Here is a 21,342-nt window from a genome sequence, read left to right on the forward strand (position 1 = left end):
TTGTTTTTCTTTTGCTTTGATGGCTGTTTTTCTCCACAAACATACCTGAGAGACTGAACCACTGATCTAAGTATAGCCAGTCCTCACTGAACCGCTTCCTGCAGGATGCTGGCCTAGCTATTTTGTTCTGTTATACAATACTCTCCATCCTCAGCATCAATCTGAGAATCTCACTAACCCCGAAAAGGATGCTTTATCTCGTTGTTGTTTTTTTAAATACATTTTTTAAAAAGTTTTTTAGTTTTTAGGTGTTATTTTAGGTTATTTACATGTCTACACATCACCGAGAGAGTCGAAGATAAATTACAGCACCTCTAATTTTGACAAGTATCAGACCCGGATAGGTGAAAGGGAGGAAAAAATGCTCGTTAAGCTGTTTAGCAACGCCCAACCTTAGCCCCGCCCTCTTCCAGCTCAACACGGCTATCTAGCGGGGAGTCTCCCTGTCACTCATTATATATCAAAGAAGCCATTGGTTGGCTTTAACGTCTATCAAACGCTAAATCTTATTCTTGGACATCTGATTGGTGAATATGGTCCGTGGGCGTGCCCCCGTCCTCAAAGGATTTTCCCCGGAGTGGCCAGACGGGCTGGGGGACACAGGATGGCAGAGCTAATAGGAGTATCTAACGGGACATGCGGACGGGCTGATTTCTTCTAATATTTCAAGTGCTGGTGAGGGCCTTATGATACTTTTTACAGCGAATAATAACACCCTTTATCATAATGGTGAAATCTGTGCGGGTATTTCTGCTTATTTTTGTCTCATTAGTCCAAACTAAGAAGTCGACCACTGGACATGAGCTAGCTAAGTGGTCAGTTGGAGCGGACCCCGATTTGAGGATAATAAACGGACTTAAAGCCTCAAACACTGAATATTATAAAACAATTACAGGGTAACTTTAATGTTTTTTTTAAGCATATGACTGATGCTGGCGGTACACCGGCGTTTTGTTCAGTGTATTAAGCGCCTGGACAAAAAAACAGCTATTTAAATTTCATATTAGAACCGGTGCAAAAACTCACAGGGACGGAGGTAGATGAACAGATGTGGGTCAGCCCATCGGTAACGGGAAGCGATGGTGCGGAACACTGATTGATCGCGGTTGCCATCAGTTTACGCCTGCGCGCGTGTGAGCGTGTGTGAATGTGCGCTTATCCGTCTGTGGAGAAAAGGAGTGTGTGTGTGTGTGTGTGTTTGTGTGGGTGGATTTTAATCCATAAATCATCAAAATAGCGCATTTAATCCAGTCCAGCGTGACATCCACGTGATTATTTCAATCTGTAATCCAAATAAAGTGTTAGAGATGAAATAATGAATGACATGATGACAGTTTGGTTTTCTGTGACCCGATCTATAAAACACTCTGAAATCAAAGTGAGAAATGCTTAGTTAATATTAGAGATGGCACGATACCACTTTTTTATGTCCGATACCGATATCATAAATTTGGATATCTGCCGATACCGATATGAATCCGATATAGTGTTTTTTAATCAACAAAACTGTTTTTTAAAATATCTTGCTGCATTTTGCAAGTCTGCAAGTTCATACTCAAGTTTAAAACAACAACTACACTAAAGCTATTCTGTTATACCTGTATACAAAAAAAATATTTCATAGTTCAGCAATACTGATCAATCTAATAAACTTAGACCTACACCATCCTCCCTATTCTGGTATTTTAAAGAGTACTTAGCGTAAATATTAAGCAACCTAACTAATAGGGTTCCAACTCCCAGCAACAACAAAATTAAATAAATAAAAAATAGAGAACCACCCCTCATGCTCCACCTCATGATGCTTAATCGACGTAATCAACCTTAATTTGATGCAGTGTGAAAAAAAATGCACAGAAATCAATTATTTTTCAAGAAATATTAAATAGATTCAACATCTTTCTTCAACAAAATTGCAGACTGCACAGATGGTACCTTCCCAAAGTAAAAAGTACTATAGCTTACTAGGGTATATATATTAGACTTAATAGTCACTATGTACAGTAATTGACTTCTATTCATTTTACATCAAATTAAAACTTTGGGTGTCAGATAATTATTTATTAAAAGCTAGACATTTTAAATGAGAATAAGAAAGAAAAGTATGTCTTTGTGCCCCCTTTTCCCTGTTAATGCCCTATCGGCCCCCCTGGCTAAACTTTGCTAGATCCGCCCCTGCACAGTTACCAGCCGTCAGCTACGTAGAAAAAGATCCTGGTGTAGAAAGTAATATTAAATAAATTCTAACAACAGCTTATCAAGCTTAAACGTGCTGCTGTTGTTCAGCCGCTGGTTTCCTCTTTCTGGCGCAAAGTGGACCAAAAACAAACGAGAGACAGACTCGCGACAGAAAAGCCGATCAGCTGATTTAAGCAGTTTCACGATTGAAGTAGCAGCCGGAGAGCGAGAGGCAGTCGCTTGTTAAGCTTAACGTGGGAATGCTTTACAAACATTCAGAGATGGACTTACACACTTGCTTTACTTCTCTCGGGGATAACTTTGTCGGAGATGAAATGCCAGGTTGCTAGCGAAGCTCCACATGCTATCCAGACCACTGACAGGTCCTGCATGCCACAGCTGCTCTATCACGTGATGCATACGTTCTGAGGTGAGTTACGGCGTGTTGCAAGTTTTGTGAGGTGCTTTCGTGATATTTAATGGATCGGATTACATTTTTTATTTTTCTCCGATATCCGATCCAGTAATTTAGGTCAGTATCGGACCGATACCGATACGTAATATCGGATCGGTCCATCTCTAGTTAATATAAAGTGCTAACCCACAGCCAATAAAAGCCATTAAATCTTGCATAATGAAGTAGTCCTCACAGATTTCCGTATATTCCTGATAAAATCTAAATTGTTTAATTGACAAATAAGTTAGCCTCTTTGCTCATTGGGTTATTATCCCTTTGGCTTATACTGACTTGCGTTCAAGTAAGAAGTAAGAAGAAGTAAGAAGTAAGTAAGAATGATCCCGTGGGTGGTTAAGCTGAAGTATTGAGAATCACATGTGAATTATTAAGTAAAAAAAATATGTACAAAACAAACACTCTCAAGGGTTAAATGGGCCTCTGAGGGTTGATTCTCTTGCCATGGATCTGTGTTTTCCTGTTATGTCTGGTCATTTAATTACAGGAGAAATGTATTTCATATGTGAGTAAATGAAATCCCACTTTAAATAAAATAATACTGCTTCAAAATATATTTTTTAATCACAGTACTGATGGTTTTTCTTTGATGGGTGCCAGCATGTTTCATATGCTGGGAAAACTTTTAATATTTCAGTAACATGTCAAAATTAATTTAGACAACTCTGTGTGATGTCATCAGATTATATTAAACAGTAAATGAATGAAAAATGAAAGAAAGCCTTATGTTCTGGCCTTTTATTCACCCAGTAGGATTCACTGTATCCAAGGCACGGCACCACCAATGTTTCACCATGAGTGCCTCTGAGAAATACTAAAACAGGAATATATATATATTTTTATATATATATTTATTCATATTTAGGGCAGTGTGACCTGACGTAATCCAAGTTGCATTATTCAGAACAGCCTCCAACACAAGAAGCTACTCGGTTCATAAATTGGTAATGACTCTCCCTTTCAGCTCTTAATGGAGTTCGCACGTCTGTAGTAAAGTCCTCTGGAAGCTCTGTGTGTACAGTTGTGGGTATGTCGCAGGAGGAAAGTGTGCCGGATCAAGGGATCAGAGGCATTTTTACAGCTGATGGGACTGTTTACATGCAGCTAATGGGACATTTGAGAGCCTACCTGGTGCGTTTGTACCCATTTGTGTGACTGACTTACTGTGCATGGGGTTTTGTAATAATTTAAGAAGATGCAGACACTGGATGTGGGAGTGAGATGTGTTCTTCTCTGCAGCTGTGAGCAGGCTTTACTCTCCATTTCTCACTCCTATCTTCCTCCCTGAGTGAGAGGAAGATGAAGGAGGAGCGCTCGCTTGCTACTCTTTCATCACATGAGCACAGGGGCCCTTAAAGAACGTTGAAGAGGAGGAGGAGGTGGAAGGGGGAGGATGCATGGGAGAGCTAGTGCTGTTGCCCTGTGAACGGAGCTCTATTGTCCCGGGAACCTTTCAACAGCTTCCCCGAGGTCCCTGTTCCTTCCCCTCCCCCTACTCGATACACTCTTTCTCCCTCAAAAACACAAACACATAAACACACACACACACTTTTTGTCTGCCTCTGCTGTGTCACATCTCTCTCTTTTACACTTAGTCTCATTCACTCGATCTTTTCGGTCACACTCTTGTCCCGCTCGGTGTCTCTCTCATGTCTCTCTCATGCTTTTGCTTCTGCCCCCCCCATTTCCCACAAGCAGCACAAGGCCTCATCCCTCCTCCTGTCCCCTCCACCCTCCTCCCTCCCGGTCCCTCATTATTTCGCTTCATCAGTGTGATTGTCATGCCGGTCAGACAGTAAAAGCAAAAACATGCAATCTTCTAATTTGCATCACCTCATTTTTAAGCAGCAGACAGCGCCGCTTTTCCAAAATGTTTATGCACAAAGCTAAACCTAAGCTGGGCCTTTCTGTGCCAAACCAGCCCTTGCTGACTATTCAGGGTCCTTTTGTGGGAACACATGATGGTGTAATTTTACCCTTTTGTTTTCTCTTGTTGGCGCGAGGCTGTCAGGGGTTTGCAGGGGGTCGCTGGCTAAAAAAACAGGGGCAAATGAGCGGTCTGCTGATGGGAATTGGCCTTGATGAACACAAGTGGTCCTTGTCTTTGTGAACAGCTGTAATTACACAATCTGCAATTACAGTAGTCTCCTGCTGGGACACTGATAGCACTCCTGCTCGTATTTTTGGCAATTTATTGTATTAAAGGTATGAGGAGTGCAAGCAAAGCAGTGACATAAGTATTGACAAAGAATAGGATGTCTATGTTTTATAGTTTTAATGGTTTAATGAGTTTTTGAAAATCTACTTTCCAGTATGCTGTCTTTATTAAATTTTAGTGGGGTTCCCTTTATCTTTTGCTATTATTAGTCTTCTGACTGGCCTCCTGTGTCTTTTCAACCTGCTTTTTTTGGCATATCTGCAAAGTAAAAACTCTGGAATCAAAATTAATAATTTGTTTCCTTTTTTTTTTTTTTTGCAAATCTGAAACAAAAATATTTCATTGGAAACAAGTGTTTGTGCACGTTTCCATCCGTCTCCCCTGTTTGTCCTCCTTGAAGCTTCTTCCCATAGCTACATTGTTCTAGCCAAGTGTTTGGACAGGATGGAGAGATGTGACACAGGGAGGAGGACCAGGAAACAGGAGCCAGGCTCAGACCTCAAAAACAGGAAGCAGGAGGAGACAACGATAAGATGGCTGCTCTGGGATTTCTCCTCTTTTGAACTACAGAGGGCTCGGAGTGTCTGATCAGAGGCAATCAGGGTTCAATTAAAGTTCAGAGTAGCGGTGGGTGTAAGCAAAATGAGAAAGCAGTGTATCTGGAGAAAGATATGCGGGTGTGTTTGTTTGCTGCAGGTTTTGTGTTAGGATTTGTTGTTTTTGGTCTTGACCACATCCACGAATCTCTGGTTGTGTCAGATTTCCAGCTGGGCCGGTGACAAGCTGGCGCTGGGATTAGCTGGCAGGTCGTATCTTCCTATCCCTAATGCTTTAATCTCCGTGCTGGTCGACAGAAGTCTCCTGGCTTTGGCACACTCTTGGTCATCGCTCTGTGGTCAACAGCCCACCCACACTTTGTTTGTTTTTGATCTCAAAATGCTGCGTTTTTAGAGCAAGAATAGGAAAAACAGGGACAGTTTACAACAAAATACAATCTCTTACTGCCACGCATGCGTAAAAATTATACCCTGAATTTAAGGTTCGTTGCAGGCTTATGGCTCTATTCTAACTTCTGATATTTTTAGACCAAAGTAGTAATCAATAAAGTGATCAGCATTTTATTTGATGTCCTCACTTGGGACACTTCACCTGCGTTTGTGTCTAAAGCCGTTCTGTTTCTCTTGCAGTCTGCGTGCCGGCGTGAAGCCTCACCATGCCGCTGGTGAAGAGAAACATCGAGCCGCGCCACCTCTGCCGAGGGGCACTCCCCGAGGGCATCGGCAGCGAGCTGGACTGTGTGATGAACAACACGCTTTCCGCCATCATCCGTCAGCTCAGCAGCCTGAGTAAGACACACATTCACAGACACATTCACCAACACTAGCACGCCCGTCCTGGTAAACAAAAGGCTGCTAAAAGGGTCTAGTAGAAAAAAGCATACAAGTATTTTTTTTGGGAACATGAAAAGCATCCTCAGGCTGTAACCCCGTTAATTTCAGCGTGACGATGGTACACACTGTGTGTAGCCTCTTTGTATACGGGCCAAGATCACATGCTTTCATCGTTAATCCCGAAGCTGTGATTGATTTGGCCGTTGTCATGGTTATAGAGCCTGAGGTCACTGGGCTCACAACGGCCTTGCAGCAGCCTCACATTGGAACACGGAGGGCCGAAATGTAATCCTTTTAGACAGGCACGCAAAAAATGAACTTATCTATAGCTGTGGACATGTGACTGTAAGTGTGTGTGTGTGTGTGTGTATAGAAGTGTTTCATATCGATTATATGCTGGCTTTCTATTGCATTACATTATAACAGCACAAAGGGCAGCTATTTTCCCATTTGCCCCCGTTATCCACAGTTGCCTTCTGCTTTCATGGCAATTGTGTTTAAGGTTTGTTTTGAAACTCAGCAGCATAAATTTAAACTGTCCTTTCTGACGTTAACACCTCATCTCTTTGACCTCAAATCCATTCTCTGTCTCTTATTGTGTCAAGTTCCTGCACAGGGAGTGGGTATTTCAACAGCAGCTGTGCGGGTTAAATATAAATGCTCTAACAGGCCTGGTGGGGGGATATCTGCAGACACTGCGTGTGTGTTTGTGAGCACATGTGTATAAGTGTCCATAGGAATCCCCTGAAGGGGTCAGAGTTGACCGGGGCTCTACATGCCAGATCTGCGATTCTTCCTTCCTTTAAATGTTTTTCTTACAGCCCATCCTGTCAGCGGGAAGGACAGAAATAGCCCTCAGTATGTGTTTGTCATACCACACATTGTATGTTACAAAGTGTTTATGTTTAAATATTTTTATTGGAATTGTACCGGAGGTGCTCTGTTTTGTTTTGTGCTGTAATATGTTTCTGTTTCACTACTGCCCAGATCCACAGTCTTGTAGTGAAGGGCCTTTTGCAGCCATTAGTTCTGTGCTAAGATTAGGCAGTTTTCCATCAGGCGGTTTGTGGGTGTGTCCCGTACCTTTATGTGCATTCCCACAGTGAGAACCTCCCCTGTCAGACTTCTTCAGGGCCATATATGTGGCAGGAGGAAGTATCTGCTCTGGGGTAAGACCTTGAGAGCGACCCTGGAAACTCATGGGTGGGGCTCAAGTTGAACAACACAACCAGAACAAGTGCCTTTAAAAGAAACTCAGAAATTGATCAATTATAGGTGATGCAGGCTTTTTTATTATTGTTGCTAAGTGAACTAGATTAAACTCCCTGAATAAAGTCAGGGAGTGAAAACAAAGCAGGGAACCCGAGAAATGACCTCTGTTTTCTGGGCCTGTTCCTCTGCACATCCTTGATGGAAGGTGGTGCTCATAGCTGAAAAGCTGATGGTTGGTCATTTTTGCTCAAAATCCATCCTCAAAAACACACTGTCAAAAAATTAAAGTCGGCATTAAGAGATGATGAGCAGTTCCTGATGTTTCTAAACAAGAAAAGGAAGATATTAAGATTTTGAGTTCATCCACTTCTCAGGAGAAGGCTCAGTAGGGGCACTTTTATGGTTTGATCCAGGAGATGAAGCTGTATCACTGCCGCTTTTGTACATATTTCAGGATGTCGCTGGCACAGTTTGAGTTCTTGTTGGCAGAGTTGGGACCACATCTAAGAAGGCGGAGAAATAATTTCAGAGTGCTGATTAACCTCAAGCGACGTCTAGCTGCATGTTGGTGCCAAAACCGTATTATCCTACTATTCATTTTGCTGGTCATATCATTGTACATCCAGTACCTTGGTGTGGTTTTAGCTATGAGCACACCGGATTGGTCTGATCGGTCAGTTTTGTTTATACATATGTGAAAATCTGAAAAATCAAACTTGATCCAAAAAAACAAATGCCGCAAATTTGCTATAGAGACCAAAAGTTTTTTTAAGAGTCATGGGAGTCCATGGGGATTTTTGAGTCAGCCTGAGTTGGTCATTTAAGGTACTGCAGTTTTTGGAACTTCCTTGTTTGCCCCATTTTTGAGCCAGGGAGTGTGCTGCATGGAAATAAAGAGGAGGGTTATGTGTACAGCGAGAGCCTGGATATTCATCTGCAGCAGTGACCTGTTAAAATCAAATGGGTGACGACAAGCAAACTGCTTTATATTTAGATGGAGCATTATCAGTACTCAACTTTTACTTAAAACATTGACAATGAGGCTTATTTATTACGTAACAGCAGTTGTTGAGGCAGGAGAGAATGTGTTATTTACTATCCTGGTTAGCTGCTTTAGTCACTGTAGCGTCTGTATCCACACAGACGAATTCATATTATGGTTTGGATTGTGTGTTTTCAGCTAACAATCAATTATTCATGAGGATTGTTGCTATATGGAGTTGTATGAGACACCATTTCCTGCAGACTCCTGTTTCACGTTGTGTCACATTACCGGTGTATTGATTGGACTTTGGTCTCTGAGGGGTTTCTCTTGGCTCCAGGTAACGATTAAAAGTCTCTCTCTCATATTTCTCTTTCTCCTTCTGTTTTTTTTTCCCAGGCAAACATGCGGAGGACATATTTGGCGAGCTGTTTAATGAGGCCAACACCTTCTACCTGCGTGCCAATTCTCTCCAGGATCGCATTGATCGGCTGGCTGTCAAGGTCACACAGCTGGACTCCACTGTGGAGGAAGGTGAGTCACAGGGTTGAAGTCTGGTGTGGGGGGGATGCACACTAAGCTATCGTTCATTGGTGAAGTCCTGCTGATCTCATGTTCTGCGTACTGAATGGCTTTTGTAAACTATTTTTGTCCTTCCAATGATGAATCATTTGTCCTCTTTTCCTCTTTTTGTGTTCTTAGTTTCCTTGCAAGATATCAACATGAGGAAGGCCTTCAAGAGCTCCACCACTCAGGACCAGCAGGTGGTGTCCAAGAGCAGCGTTCCCACTCCGGTCAAAGAGATGTACAACCTGAGCGACAAGCCTCCACCTCTCAACATACTAACACCTTACAGGTTGGTGTTGCTGAGGCACAACACACCCAAACAGCTTGATGGGCTTAAGCGATAATAAATGACTCTTATTTTTCTTACTTTGGTTAGTGTCAGTCCAACGAAGATTTTAATTCAGTGGTTTTAAAAAGGGCTTAAATCTTAAAACATTTTCAGGAGGTTTTCATTGGCTTTTTCTTGCTTCTACATGAAGAGTGAAAAACCAGAATTGGTACTATTTCGTACCATGTTTGGTCACTGCCTTTATGCAGTGTGCTTTTTAGTACTTGTGTGCATTACATATTTAGCATGTCTTGCTCCAGTGGGAATCCCAACTCCTAATCCTGACTACATGACACACTTTGCTCACTTTTTTCCATTCTCTCGGCATCGCTCTGCCTTATCCTGTCGTTTCCTGTTATGTTCTCTTTGTGATAAAAAAGCTGGAGCTCTATTAGTAGTTTCACTCCTTTTCTTCCATTAGCCTCAGAATTTGTTGTATTTGCGTGTCTCATTTCCAGCAAATGATGCTGTCACTGTGTCCATCATCTCTTTGTATCTTAAGGATCAATACACTTACTGATTCTACTTAACGTGGCTTTGCATAAGGAGGCGGTTGTTTATCGTCATAACTTTCTCGGGGTTCGTCTCTGTAGGGATGACCACAAGGAGGCACTTAAGTTCTACACAGACCCCTCCTACTTCTTTGACCTGTGGAAAGAAAAGATGCTGCAGGACACGGAGGACAAGAGGAAAGAGAAAAGGAAGCAGAAGGTACCATATTGACTTAGAGGATATTATACAGTGTGCAAGGACAGGTCTAATATTAAGCATTTATTTGGGTGTCAAACACAGGTGCTTGCAATTTTACATTTTGAGGTGCTCTTGGGCAGATAACCAAACATACAACATAAAATTGTATTTTTAGTCCAACTGATTCTGATGGATAGAGAAATGTACATTTTTCATATCTTAAACAACTCTTAATAAAGAGTGCTGCTTATTTTAACCTAATATCACCTAAAACCTATTGGCTTACTTTCTTCCAGGAGCAGAGGCGCTGTGTGGATGGGACACTACAGAGGGAGGTCAAGAAGGTCCGCAAAGCGAGGAACCGTCGGCAGGAGTGGAATATGATGGCTTTGGATAAGGAGCTGCGGCCAGACCATCGACACACCATACACCGGGACAGAGGCGCTTCCTCTGAGGGCTCGATGTCACCAGAGAACAGGTAGATGAGCAAACACCAGTGTGCTCTTAGTTTTCATCACATTTTATTCTTACGCATGAGGCTGCATTTATATTTTCCTCATCAGGGGACACGGGCTGGATCAGCACCACTACCCCAACAGTATGAACCATGCTGGTCACGCCCACACCTACTCCGGCCCTCCACCCAGCGCCCTAGTTGCCCAGATGACTGCCGGACACGCACCACGCGGAGGAGGGGAACACGACAACAGAGGCAGGACCATGATGGCCTATCAGGGTGGCACACTGGGCCGCTCTCACCACCACCACGTTCCACTGCCTCCTCCACCCACTGAGGTTATGAACGGTGGCTCTATGTCTCTCCCACCAGTGGACTACAGGTAAATGGATTCGTCTGCTTATTAGTTCTCTCGCTTTTTCCAGCAATAAGCAAAGCAAAAAAGCTTCACAAAATATTCTGCATACATATGTTTAAACTTTATGCACAGTGCATATGCAGGAACCTCATCCCAATCACTACTGACGCTATACAGTAGGCCAGACAGTTTCTTTTGCCATAAGCTGTATTTAATTATCCACTGTATCACTAATAGTTCAGTATTTTCTTCACATTTCTGCCCAATGCTAATGCTTTTACATTATTTTACATTTAAAAAAATGTAAATTTAAACATGCTGATACACTTAGACTTTGAACAAACAAAAACATTCAGGGCCCATGGGCAGGTGCAGTCTTTAAATATGAGAAAACAAATCAGAAACATGAGACATAAATATCAAATCCCAGCACAACTCAGCTCCTTATTTAGCTTCGGGTCCCAGAGGAGCTGGAAGCTATCCCAGCAGTCATTAGGCAGGTTCAGGTTCCTGCACAGGTCGCCAGTGAAAGTGATTTTGCTGCTTCAGAAGACTTTGACCCTATTTTATTTTATAAAGTAAAACTTTCTTCTTATAATTTCTTTTTATATTTTAGGCTGTATCAAATACTTAAAAAAAGCCAGCACAAATCTCTTACTTGAGTCTACTCTTGTAAAGTTTGAGCTAATGCTGCCACCTAGTGAGTTAGTATTTTTTGGTCTTCAAACTGTGGGCTTCCCACCAGAAGATATGAACTGATACGGAGCTGAATACATTTGATTTACATCAACGTTATCATGCTCATCTTTACTTTTAAGGAGGGAAATGTAAGGAAAAGTCACAGAAGTGTCAGAAAACAAAATTATTGTTAACTCTATTCACTCTCTTGTTCTTCCTCGCAGTATGGACGGCTATGCCAACACTGGTCCTCCTCCCCCTCCTCCTGCTCCTGTCATCCCTTCTGCTCAGACGGCCTTTGCCTCACCTCCTGGAGGTCCGATGCCTCCCGGACCAATGGCTGGTGCTGTCGGCTATGCTCCGCCTCCACCACCTGTATCTGGAGCCCAGGCTGCTCCACCTCCTCCTGGTCCTCCACCTCCTCCACTTCCAGCTGGTGCCTCCCACTCCACAACGCACAAGATGTCCTCCGCCGCATCCGCTGAGACCACAGCGGTCAACGACGCCCGCAGCGATCTGCTGGCTGCGATACGTATGGGTAAGAACTGTGCCTGTGTGTCCTTTTGATGTAAATTTGTCCTCTTTGGACATGTTTACATTTATTTTAATGTATTTATTTTTAACGATGCCTTTTATGAGTTTTCACGTTGTCTTATAACTTGTGTAATAATTGTGTAGTTAAAAAACACTTCATATTTTTCTGCAGGCATACAGCTGAAGAAAGTACAGGAGCAGCAGGAGCAGCAGGCAAAGAGAGAGCCGGTTGGAAATGACGTGGCCACCATCCTGTCGCGACGCATCGCTGTGGAATACTCCGACTCGGAGGATGACTCCGAGTTGGAGGAGAATGATTGGTCAGATTAACACGAAGACGTAAACAACCACACCAAAAGACACGCAGTCGATTGCTCTCACGCACACCTGAAAAACGCCCACTTTTCCACGTTCACAGGTCGTCACAGGCTTAGTTGCTGGAAACACACACATTACACCTACACACAGTCACATGCTGTGGGTTGATATAAGCTGAATGGTCCAAGACTGAAAATCTGGGGTTGTATTTGGGATGCATAAACACTGTAAAGAGACAAGTAATATAATGTAATGCTGACCACCCTGTGAAACACTAACACTGAGAACTGATGACTACATTACAAGCATTGTGAATACACCCCAGTGGATGTTTCTCTACCTGTTATTACACTATAGAAACCCTGTGAAGGTGCTTATTTTGAACACATTCTCATCCCTGGGCGTCAAATACAAGCATCCTGTCATATATCACCGTGTCACACAGTTGCACACAAATTGGCCTTTGGCATCCTATCTGTGGCAATATCACAGGCCAAGAGATACCCGTCCTCTATTTTGCAGCATTTTTGCATTTATTAAATCTTAATAGAATAGATGACAAAAAGATAGACAGATAGATAAAAGACGCTGGTGTAAGGCCTCAGCCACGGTACATGGCACCCACGCACTCCTAACTAAAATGTGCGCTGTACTTTCTGCAAGTCCGCTAGCGTCTGAGTGATGTCAGTTGTCACTTTTAAAAGAAGATCGATGGAGACTCCCAGCTGTTAACCTCTGTTGGGGTTGTCACCGTGGAGGTGGTGCTGAGGGTATTTAACCTACTTTTAATCATGCAAGTTACTTTAGACAAGGTGTGAAAAAGCATGTGGGTCATTACCACGTGGGCTGAAGTCTGTGCCTTAGGCGGCAGATGTCAAAGAAATATAACAGGAATGTTTACCCTGCTGTCGTGTCCGTATCTGCAGACGAGTGTAATGGAGGCTTAGGCGTTTTATACTTGAGCGGGGGCAGCGCGAAAGCAGTCCGGACTGCCTGCGGAGAGTGTTTGTTGTCAGATGGAGGCAGTGTACAGAAATATGCGGTACAACCGGTTTGTGGGTCACACACATACATATAACTTCTAACAGACAAAGAGCTAAAGAGGAACCAATAGTCAAAAACAATGAGCTCCAGCGTATGTTTTGTGCTCTTGAAGTTTTGATCTTTAATGTTAATTTCATGCTTTTCTTGTTCCCAATGAACTCCGCTGTCACTCACCTCCCTATTCCAGCCCACTCGTCAAACCTTGTCATTAGCATTTGACCTACGCGTGCGTCCAGCAGCGTGCAGTTTGGGATTTCGGAGGATTGGACAGGATCACGTTTTTTAGTACGGTGTTCAAACAGAAACACATGCAGACAGACGCATTTGCAGGACCATAAATTATGCTTTAAGCTCTGGTCACACCTATAACAGTCGTCTCTAAAACCCTCATTAGGGAGATGGATGGGTGGCTTTGTGTTCTGTGATTCTTTCACGTTTCAATTGAGGTGCTAAAAAGCACTCGATTATGTCGAGATACAGGCCTTCTCAACATGAATCCTGCATTTTGAAAAATGCTGATTACGCCGTGTGTTTAAATGTGCTGCCAAGTGGTCTTTTATTAGCACCATGAGATAGATCCTCCGTCGCAACACACATGCCACTTTGTGCGTGCCTGTGAGGCCCAGCGGCTCAGACAAACAGGAGTGTTTAACGTCCATTACGGCAAAGCTGGGATGGTCAAGAAAAAAAAAAAAAAGGAGTGTTTAACGTCCTGGGAATGAGAACAGGTTGTTATTTTATGTATAGTTAAAGCTTGAGAGTGTTAGAATTATTAGAAACTTTCCTCTTGAGCTAACCAATGTACCTTTTTTTTAAAAACTATTTTTACTGAAACACTTATGATGTAGATCACCAAGCGAGACTTTGATGTGTAGACAATAACTGGAATTTATGGAGGAGCTGGCTGCAGAACAGATGACCAGAACGAGCATCTGAAATACTTTGGGGATGGAAGAATGGATGAGAGACTTACTGATGAAGAGTATGATAGGCTATTGAGCCGCCTGCTGTCGCTCACTGCTGTGAGGGAGGGATATCGGGATTGGGGAGGGCGGGGGCATGTATATGCTAGTGTCAGCTGTGTAACCTTTGACCCAGAGAAAAATAAAATGATGAATGAACAAAAATTACTGGGTTTCTGTGTCTCTTCCCTGTTGTCATAGGAACGACAAATACCTGGCCCTTCAGTTTCCATGGGAACAGTACAGCTAAGAAGGGAGTTGCCAGGGAAACAGAAGAGTGCGAAAAGGGAGGGGCAAGGATGAACAAAGGGAGTCCAGGCAGGAGTTTTATGCACAGCACATGTTTGGTTTTAATACAAAATTAACAAGATCTCTCAGTTGAGTGAACTAACCAAAGCAATAAAAAGTACAACTAACACCTTGGAAAAATAGACAGCACGGTCACACAAATGTGTTTTTTTTCTTTTTACAATATCTCAGTTAAGTTAGTGCATGTTGATTATCGTTTATATTTTGCAGATACTTAAATTGTTGTGCCATTTTCATCCCCCCAAAAATAAAGTGCATTTCACATCGAGAACTACGCATACGTTTACACAAGATCCTCTTACCGTTTCCGTGGTGTCGCCCCTATCTCCAAACCCAACCCTAAAACACACACGCACACACACATACCCACACATTCGCGGACCCTTGAGCAAGGCTGGGCAATTACCTTTCCTAAGGGATCACATGAGTAACTGGGACTGTTGTTGAAGCTTGAACCAATTTGCTGAATTCTACTCAAATAATATCACTAAGCTGGACCATATCCTCATTTAGATTTGACAGCATTTCTAGTAGATAACGGTATATGGCGTAAGCATGAATTGAGGATATGGTCCGGGAAGGCCACAAAGGGCACTGGCGGTGGCTCCCGAGCCAGGCAGAACCCCATGTACAAATGAGCGACGAATTAATTGAAAAAGAGAGGAGAGGTGGGGCGCAGAAACAAGAACAAACTGCTTGTAGTGGGGCAGTGGGATTCATATATAGACGGAAAACTCTGAAATTCAGGTAAATTATCTCCAATTTATCCTTTGACGTTGACATGTCCAGGGTGTACCCTGGCAGCAGGGTGGGGCCCTCCACAACAGTCTCAGTTTCTCAGGTTTCCCCTTGGGAGCATTAATTGCCCATCCCTACCCTTGAGTGTTTTGATATTTAGCTCTAAATTAGGTCTTCTCCTGCTTAACTAAGCGCCCATTACTGGCAACATTACCCACCAAAAATAACCGCTGTTTAGTACACAACCTTAAGTACTATGACACCGTGAAACCTTTGGGTACATTAACAGGTGCGTCTACAGGTTAGTATTACATCCAACATCACAGTCGTTTGCCTTTCTTGGATACAAAGCCCTTTTTCACATGTTCAACAATGAAAATCTCAACAATACTGTTGGCTGCACACAAGAGATTCACATTCACCAATGAGAGAAAGTCACGTACCACCAAAACATCTCCCATACGCTTACCCAAGCCTTCCTAATCATCCTGTAACCAGCCTTGACAAACTGGTGCATATTGAAGCGAGGAAAGTAAAGTCTTAACTGAACAAAGAGTCCACGTTAACAGCCAAAGTGGAGAAATGTCACTGAAAATATGGTGCAACCTTAACTCATCCTGTAGTTTGACTGGCTTTGGTAGCACCATGCACGGTGGGTATAAAGTCCCTCCTCTTCGGCATGCCTTATTTACAGAAACACACAAGTCGAGAGAGTCGGTTAAACAAGTTGATAAATACTACATTCAGAAAAAGGCTTTACAGCGCGGTTAATATATCAAGACAACATCAGAATCCGAAAGAAGTCAAGCCAGACTGAAGTGGAAAAAAATAGAACTTCTCAATGAATATAACAAAATAGACTTTTCTTCAAAGGTAAAGTAACAAGAGTTTGTGATGGTTTGTGGTGTGCCAGTCTGACCTGTCGGTGCTAATCAAATGACTACAGGGTGCAGTCTGACACTGTGCACAAGTTCACATACAAGGGCTACACTCCAATGCTTGGAAATGCTGTCCTTTAACTTTCCTCACTGATCCCACCTGGTCTGAGGCCAGAAAGATTAATACTGGGAGCCCCACAAATCAGGCTCTCTGAGAGTTGGGGGAAGCAGCAAGAAAGGAAAGAAGAGACATTATCTTTTTATTTGGAAGTAGCCTTTTTTAGCTCATAGGATCATTCAGAGGTCACTTAACGGACACCTGCCTCAACCAGACTAAACTGTTTAACGTAGAGTAAAATATTACTGATAGAGGAGACAGAAGACACCAGCAGGACTAGGATCCCAGTTCATTTAGAGTCCGTTTCACTTTGGCTTGAGGTGCTGGAGCTCCCTCCAGCCACTGCACCCACCTCCTAGTCCCATCTCCTTCCAAGAAGCTCTACAAACACATAACGAGGCCACTTATTTCAGAATTGACAGGAAGACTTACAGCATATTCCTATAAGGTCAGAGGTCAACAGGACTTGATATGTCTCAGACCTACATTATTCCCCCTCTGACCCACACAAGGAGACAGATTCTGGTCTGCTGAGCTGATGGATCACACTCACACACATGCACACACCCAGAGACCATGCAAAACAGTCCCAAATCACACATTTGAGATTACAAAACTCAGGACGGACAGTTCGTATGCTCACAAAAGGCAGAGGCAACAGGAAAAGAAAGTTCACATTTTCACCCCGGTGTGATAAATGATTGAAGACCGATGTAGGGTTGTGGAGAAATGAGGCAGTGGTGTCACTGTGATGAATGAGTAGTTTCATCCTCTTTTTTTTCTTTTCCCTCAGCCATGGGAGTGATTATGTGTCTATCATCCATTTGAAGATGTATCTCTGAAGCATCACTCGTAGTTCGCTGAGCCTGTTCTCTGCAACACATCGCCAAGATGGTACTTGACTCTGTAGGAAGAAGTCGCGGTGGGATGCGGATGTTATTGCTGTCTGAGTATTGCTTCGCGTCTAAAAAATAACTACCAATCACAGGCTAGTTATTGCTGAATAGGAAATAAGGACTTGACGATTTCGAGAAGGTTGCAGACCTGTTTTTAAACCAAAATATTCTGGAGAACTAACTCAGAGCAGCTGAGGAGTGATGTGGAATGATCATTATCAGAGCATCTGAAGCAAAATGCTGAAACAAAAACCTCTCCTGTGACCTTGGTGCAATGATTTTAGCTCTTTCAATGTGAGGTATATTATACATAAACACAATTATTTGGGTCATGGCGACATCAGGAAACCACGGCACATTGCCTGCAGCGACCTGTGTGACCTACCACACTGAACTCGGGAAGAGCAGTGAGGGACCTGCATGCAAATTAAACCGGGCCATTACATGCACACCTATTAATGAGGTTGAGGCTCTTCGGGAGGGAAACATGATCAAATAAAATAAACAGTATAATTTTGCTACTCTGGTTCCATTTATTTGATCAGCTGTGTTAATTTCACCACCCATGTTATTCCTCAGCTGTTTTTCTTTTATATGTTTGAAATGTAAATCTCCCCTCAGGAGGTGGAGGAGGAGAGGTATGTAGTCATGTTATTTAATCCAACAGGCCTCTATATGGTTTGATGCCTCCATCCATACTAATAAAAAAATGAAAGAGGGGGCTAATGGGGAAAGTCTCTCAAGTGCTTTGTCTTGGCCTTCAGAGATGCGAGCTGAACTAAAATACCTCCAGAAAGGGTGGAAAAAAGGGATGAGAACATGAGAGAGGGGAGAAAAGAAAGAGGGAGCGGCTTGATTTCTTTCCGTTGAGAACGCAGGGCGCAGATCAGAGAGCTCCGGGTCTATTTATAGCTCTCCGCGGCTGTTTAGCTTTCGACGCACGTTCAGAGTGCAGCAGCAGAGCTGCCGGGTTGCTGCTGCTCCAGACGGGCTTTGCTGTGGAAATGCCTGCGTACTGAGCCGCGGTCGGCTCCCTCTCTCCTTCCTTCTCCGCTCATCACAAACTAATGCGCCGTGAGGTTTTTACACAAACACACACGCAGGCGCAAACTAACAATTCCTCCCTGTTGGTGGAAAATAAGCACATGTCCTCAAGTGGTCCGGTTCCGCTTAGTGTATGCATGTCTTATATATACAGCTGCTGCCTTTAACATGTGATGCACTCAGTGCTCTCTGCAGACATGAGGAAGGGTGTGGCATGGGTTGAACGGGAGGAAGTCCCGATAGTGGTCTTTATTGGGGAAGACAGTGAGATACTTTGCCCTGTGGTACGTGTATCAAAGAAAAAAATGCCATCTAGCCATCCATCCATGCATCCATTTGGCTGTGGATGATTAACCAATCTGCGTCTGCCAATGACATCTCCAGGCCAGAGCTCAAGCCACAGCCCTCCACTACTGCCCCGGACCTCCTCTGCTGCTGCTCTCTCTTTGGCACTGGTAAGATCCAGTGAGGAGCAGAGCTGACCCAGGTTGCCTCTCTTTCTTCCCACCTGGGTCTGCTTGGTCAGACATCACTCGGAGTCCGTGCACGGTGGGCCACACTGGTGGGAACACAGCCACAGCACACCAGCCACAGCGCCTTCTGAATCTCCTGGTTCCTGAAGGCATAGATGACCGGGTTTATGACCGAATTGTAGGTGGCAGGCACCAGTGTGGCGTAGGTATAGAGCGGCGGGTACGTGTAGTCAGCGATGAGCGAGTAAACAGTGAATGGCATCCAGCAGGCAGCAAAAGTACCCAGGATGATGGCTAGGGTGGACACGCCCTTTCGGGTTGTGACGTAGTGGGGTGTGGCAGCCAGGAAGTGGTGCTGCAGGGCGATTTGGTGAGCGTGGCGCATCACGATCTTGCAGATCTGGACGTAGAGTTGCAGCATGAGACCGAAGAGCAGCAAGAAGGAGACAGACAGCACGGCGATGTTATTTTTTGTCAGCGGCCGCACCACGCTGCATGTAGCCGCCTCTGCTAGGCAGTTGACCCCTGTGACGGGCAGCAGGCCTAGACAAAGGGACAGGCCCCACAGCAGCACAAGCATGGTGTAGGTGAAGGCCGCTGTCCGCTCTGAGTTGTAGGTGAGGGCGTAATACAATGATAGGTACCGGTCAATAGTGATAGCCAGCAAGCTAAAGACAGAAGCAGAAAATGAGGCCACTATCAAGCCCACAGTCAGCAACTGGGCTGAATCAGAGCGAAGCAAGTAGGCACAGGTGAAGTGCAGTACGAGGCCCAGGCCGGCCAGCAGGTCAGCCAATGCCAGGCTGCCAATCAGCAGGAACATGGGAGCTCTGAGCGCCGGGTTCTGCCAGATCACAAGCACCACCAGAGCATTCTCGCAGGCTATCAGAGTCCCAGATGAGCATAGCACAATGTCCCAGGGGTTGACCAGCAGCGGCAGCTGGCTGGGCCGCAGGGAGTCTTCCGGTGGAAGCGTCCCCAGGCTGGTGCTGTTGTCCATTGGTCCACCACCTCCACTGGCCCAAGCTGTGGAATCAGGAGCCAGCCAGCTGGGGGTGACTGGTGGCTCTTCACTCATTGTGCCCCCCGTCTGAAATTGACAAAAACAAATACAGGTCACTCTGATGTTATGCATACTTTGATGGCCAAAAAGAGCACAAGAAGCATCATATAAACCGGCCACAAGTGCCTCTTTTTCTATGTTTTGGGCTTTTTACACGGGAAGACAAAAACAGGGGCTGTTTCATCAGTACTGTCTGCATCGTACATCTCAATCCATGCTGTTAAGACCCAGGGTAACTCATTCCACAGACAGTCAAGGTTATATACAGTGCAGGTGGTGCACAGAACTTTAGGAGCAAATTAGCAAACCCTCACATTACCTCAGTGTTGCTTGAATTAAATAAAAGAAAAATCTGTATTTTTCATTTTCATCCTTTTAAAACAATAAAAGCCTGCGCTGAAGAAATACGCTGCTCCATACGGCTAACTGGTATTTTCCTTTGGGAATTTAACCCGTGACTGCTAAGGAGATTATAACATTTTTTTAATGTGGCAAGAGAAAAAAATCCCAAGAGGATAACATAAAGCAGAGCATGCTTTGCAGAAAAAAATCCCAGGCCAAGACAGCCAAATATCGATAAACTACCAGAGGCGATAGCAGTAAGTTAATTCACAGACAAGTCCCGCTCTCCACAACAGAAGACACCGCACCCGTTATTTCAGGAATTGCTTGTTTCTTCCTCTCATACCATAAGTGCCGTTTTATCCTGTGCACCTTGCATAAGAAACACACTGGCTGCTCCACGTCAGCAAAAGGATGCTGTAGGGGGAGGAAAAAACCACACGCACACACACAGGCGGCATCTTTCCATGCATGTCAAGGATGCTCAATAATGCGCCTCCACACCCAGCCTACCTTGACTCTGTGAGCTGAGACTTCCCGGTCTAAATTGAAGAACGACAGCCTGACATTTCCACGGTATCTCACTGTGGACGGAGACGCAGCTCGGGAGAGGGGAATAAATGGAAGCAGAAAAAGAGCGCGGAGCGGCTCAGCCGTTAACGGCGCATCGCTGTGGACTGCGGCTGTGCAGGGAGCAGCGAGCGGAGCAGCGGCGGAAGAGATGAAGAGGAGGTGTGAGTGCGAGGGGGGTGGAGGGGTGATGAAGGAGGAGGAGTCCCAAATGGGCCAGATTGCCAGAGACCGGGTAAACTCAGTTAAAGAGCTAAATGTGTCTAGTCCGTGGCGTCTCAAGGACAAAGACAGGTGTGAAGCGCGCGTACAGGTGTCTGCGCTCTAGTACGGCACGGTTCGCTTTTTCTGACACGATTTCCGTGCAAAGAGCACACATATGATAGTGCAACACTGGATCCTAATCTCATGAGGTTTGATCACCTGATCTGCAGGGTTTTGTTAGTTTCTATGACCCCTACCCGGCTTTTTTCTCCTTTTTGCTACCCGACTCGTTTCACGCATGAAGGTGCTGGATGCAGAGGCTCGGTTTCCTCCCGCGACGCCCTGCTATTCTGGTCCCGTCTGTGCTATTAACAGCTA

General features: G+C 44.3%; 2 protein-coding genes across 3 annotated transcripts; one reads left to right on the forward strand and one right to left on the reverse strand.

Annotated features, from left to right (window-relative positions):
- The first annotated feature begins 468 nt into the window (after positions 1–468).
- On the forward strand, positions 469–14,635 carry wasf3b (WASP family member 3b). Of its 2 annotated transcripts, XM_085468399.1 has the most exons (10): positions 469–675; positions 5,996–6,154; positions 8,793–8,927; positions 9,096–9,249; positions 9,882–9,999; positions 10,275–10,456; positions 10,542–10,817; positions 11,696–12,009; positions 12,178–12,325; positions 14,531–14,635. In XM_085468399.1, the coding sequence occupies exons 2-10, from the start codon at positions 6,022–6,024 to the stop codon at positions 14,577–14,579; spliced, it is 1,509 nt and encodes a 502-aa protein (XP_085324525.1). In that variant the 5' UTR covers positions 469–675; positions 5,996–6,021; the 3' UTR covers positions 14,580–14,635. The 2 variants fall into 2 exon arrangements, with proteins under 2 accessions (XP_085324525.1, XP_085324526.1); XM_085468400.1 differs by lacking the exon at positions 14,531–14,635 and having other exon boundaries at positions 475–675; positions 12,178–14,086.
- Positions 14,636–14,654: 19 nt separating this feature from the next.
- Positions 14,655–20,978, reverse strand: gpr12 (G protein-coupled receptor 12). Its single transcript, XM_085468403.1, has 2 exons — positions 20,704–20,978; positions 14,655–19,875 (listed from the first exon to the last, which is right to left on the reverse strand). Exon 2 carries the CDS (start codon positions 19,861–19,863, stop codon positions 18,835–18,837), a length of 1,029 nt encoding a protein of 342 aa, XP_085324529.1. The 5' UTR covers positions 19,864–19,875; positions 20,704–20,978; the 3' UTR covers positions 14,655–18,834.
- Positions 20,979–21,342: the final 364 nt, after the last annotated feature.

The sequence above is a fragment of the Copadichromis virginalis genome, linkage group LG9, assembly GCF_057382275.1.
Source record: "Copadichromis virginalis isolate Kocher_CV1m ecotype Utaka linkage group LG9, C_Virginalis_male_GT1.1, whole genome shotgun sequence".
Taxonomy (NCBI): Eukaryota; Metazoa; Chordata; class Actinopteri; order Cichliformes; family Cichlidae; genus Copadichromis; species Copadichromis virginalis.

Excerpts from the sequence above, each read along its gene's own strand:
- gpr12 (XM_085468403.1), bottom strand. The coding sequence starts at position 19,863 with ATGAGTGAAGAGCCACCAGTCACCCCCAGCTGGCTGGCTCCTGATTCC.
- wasf3b (XM_085468399.1), top strand. The coding sequence starts at position 6,022 with ATGCCGCTGGTGAAGAGAAACATCGAGCCGCGCCACCTCTGCCGAGGG. Across the intron at positions 9,250-9,881 it reads AACATACTAACACCTTACAG|GGATGACCACAAGGAGGCAC; the intron begins GTTGGTGTTGCT and ends TCGTCTCTGTAG. Across the intron at positions 10,818-11,695 it reads CTCCCACCAGTGGACTACAG|TATGGACGGCTATGCCAACA; the intron begins GTAAATGGATTC and ends TCTTCCTCGCAG.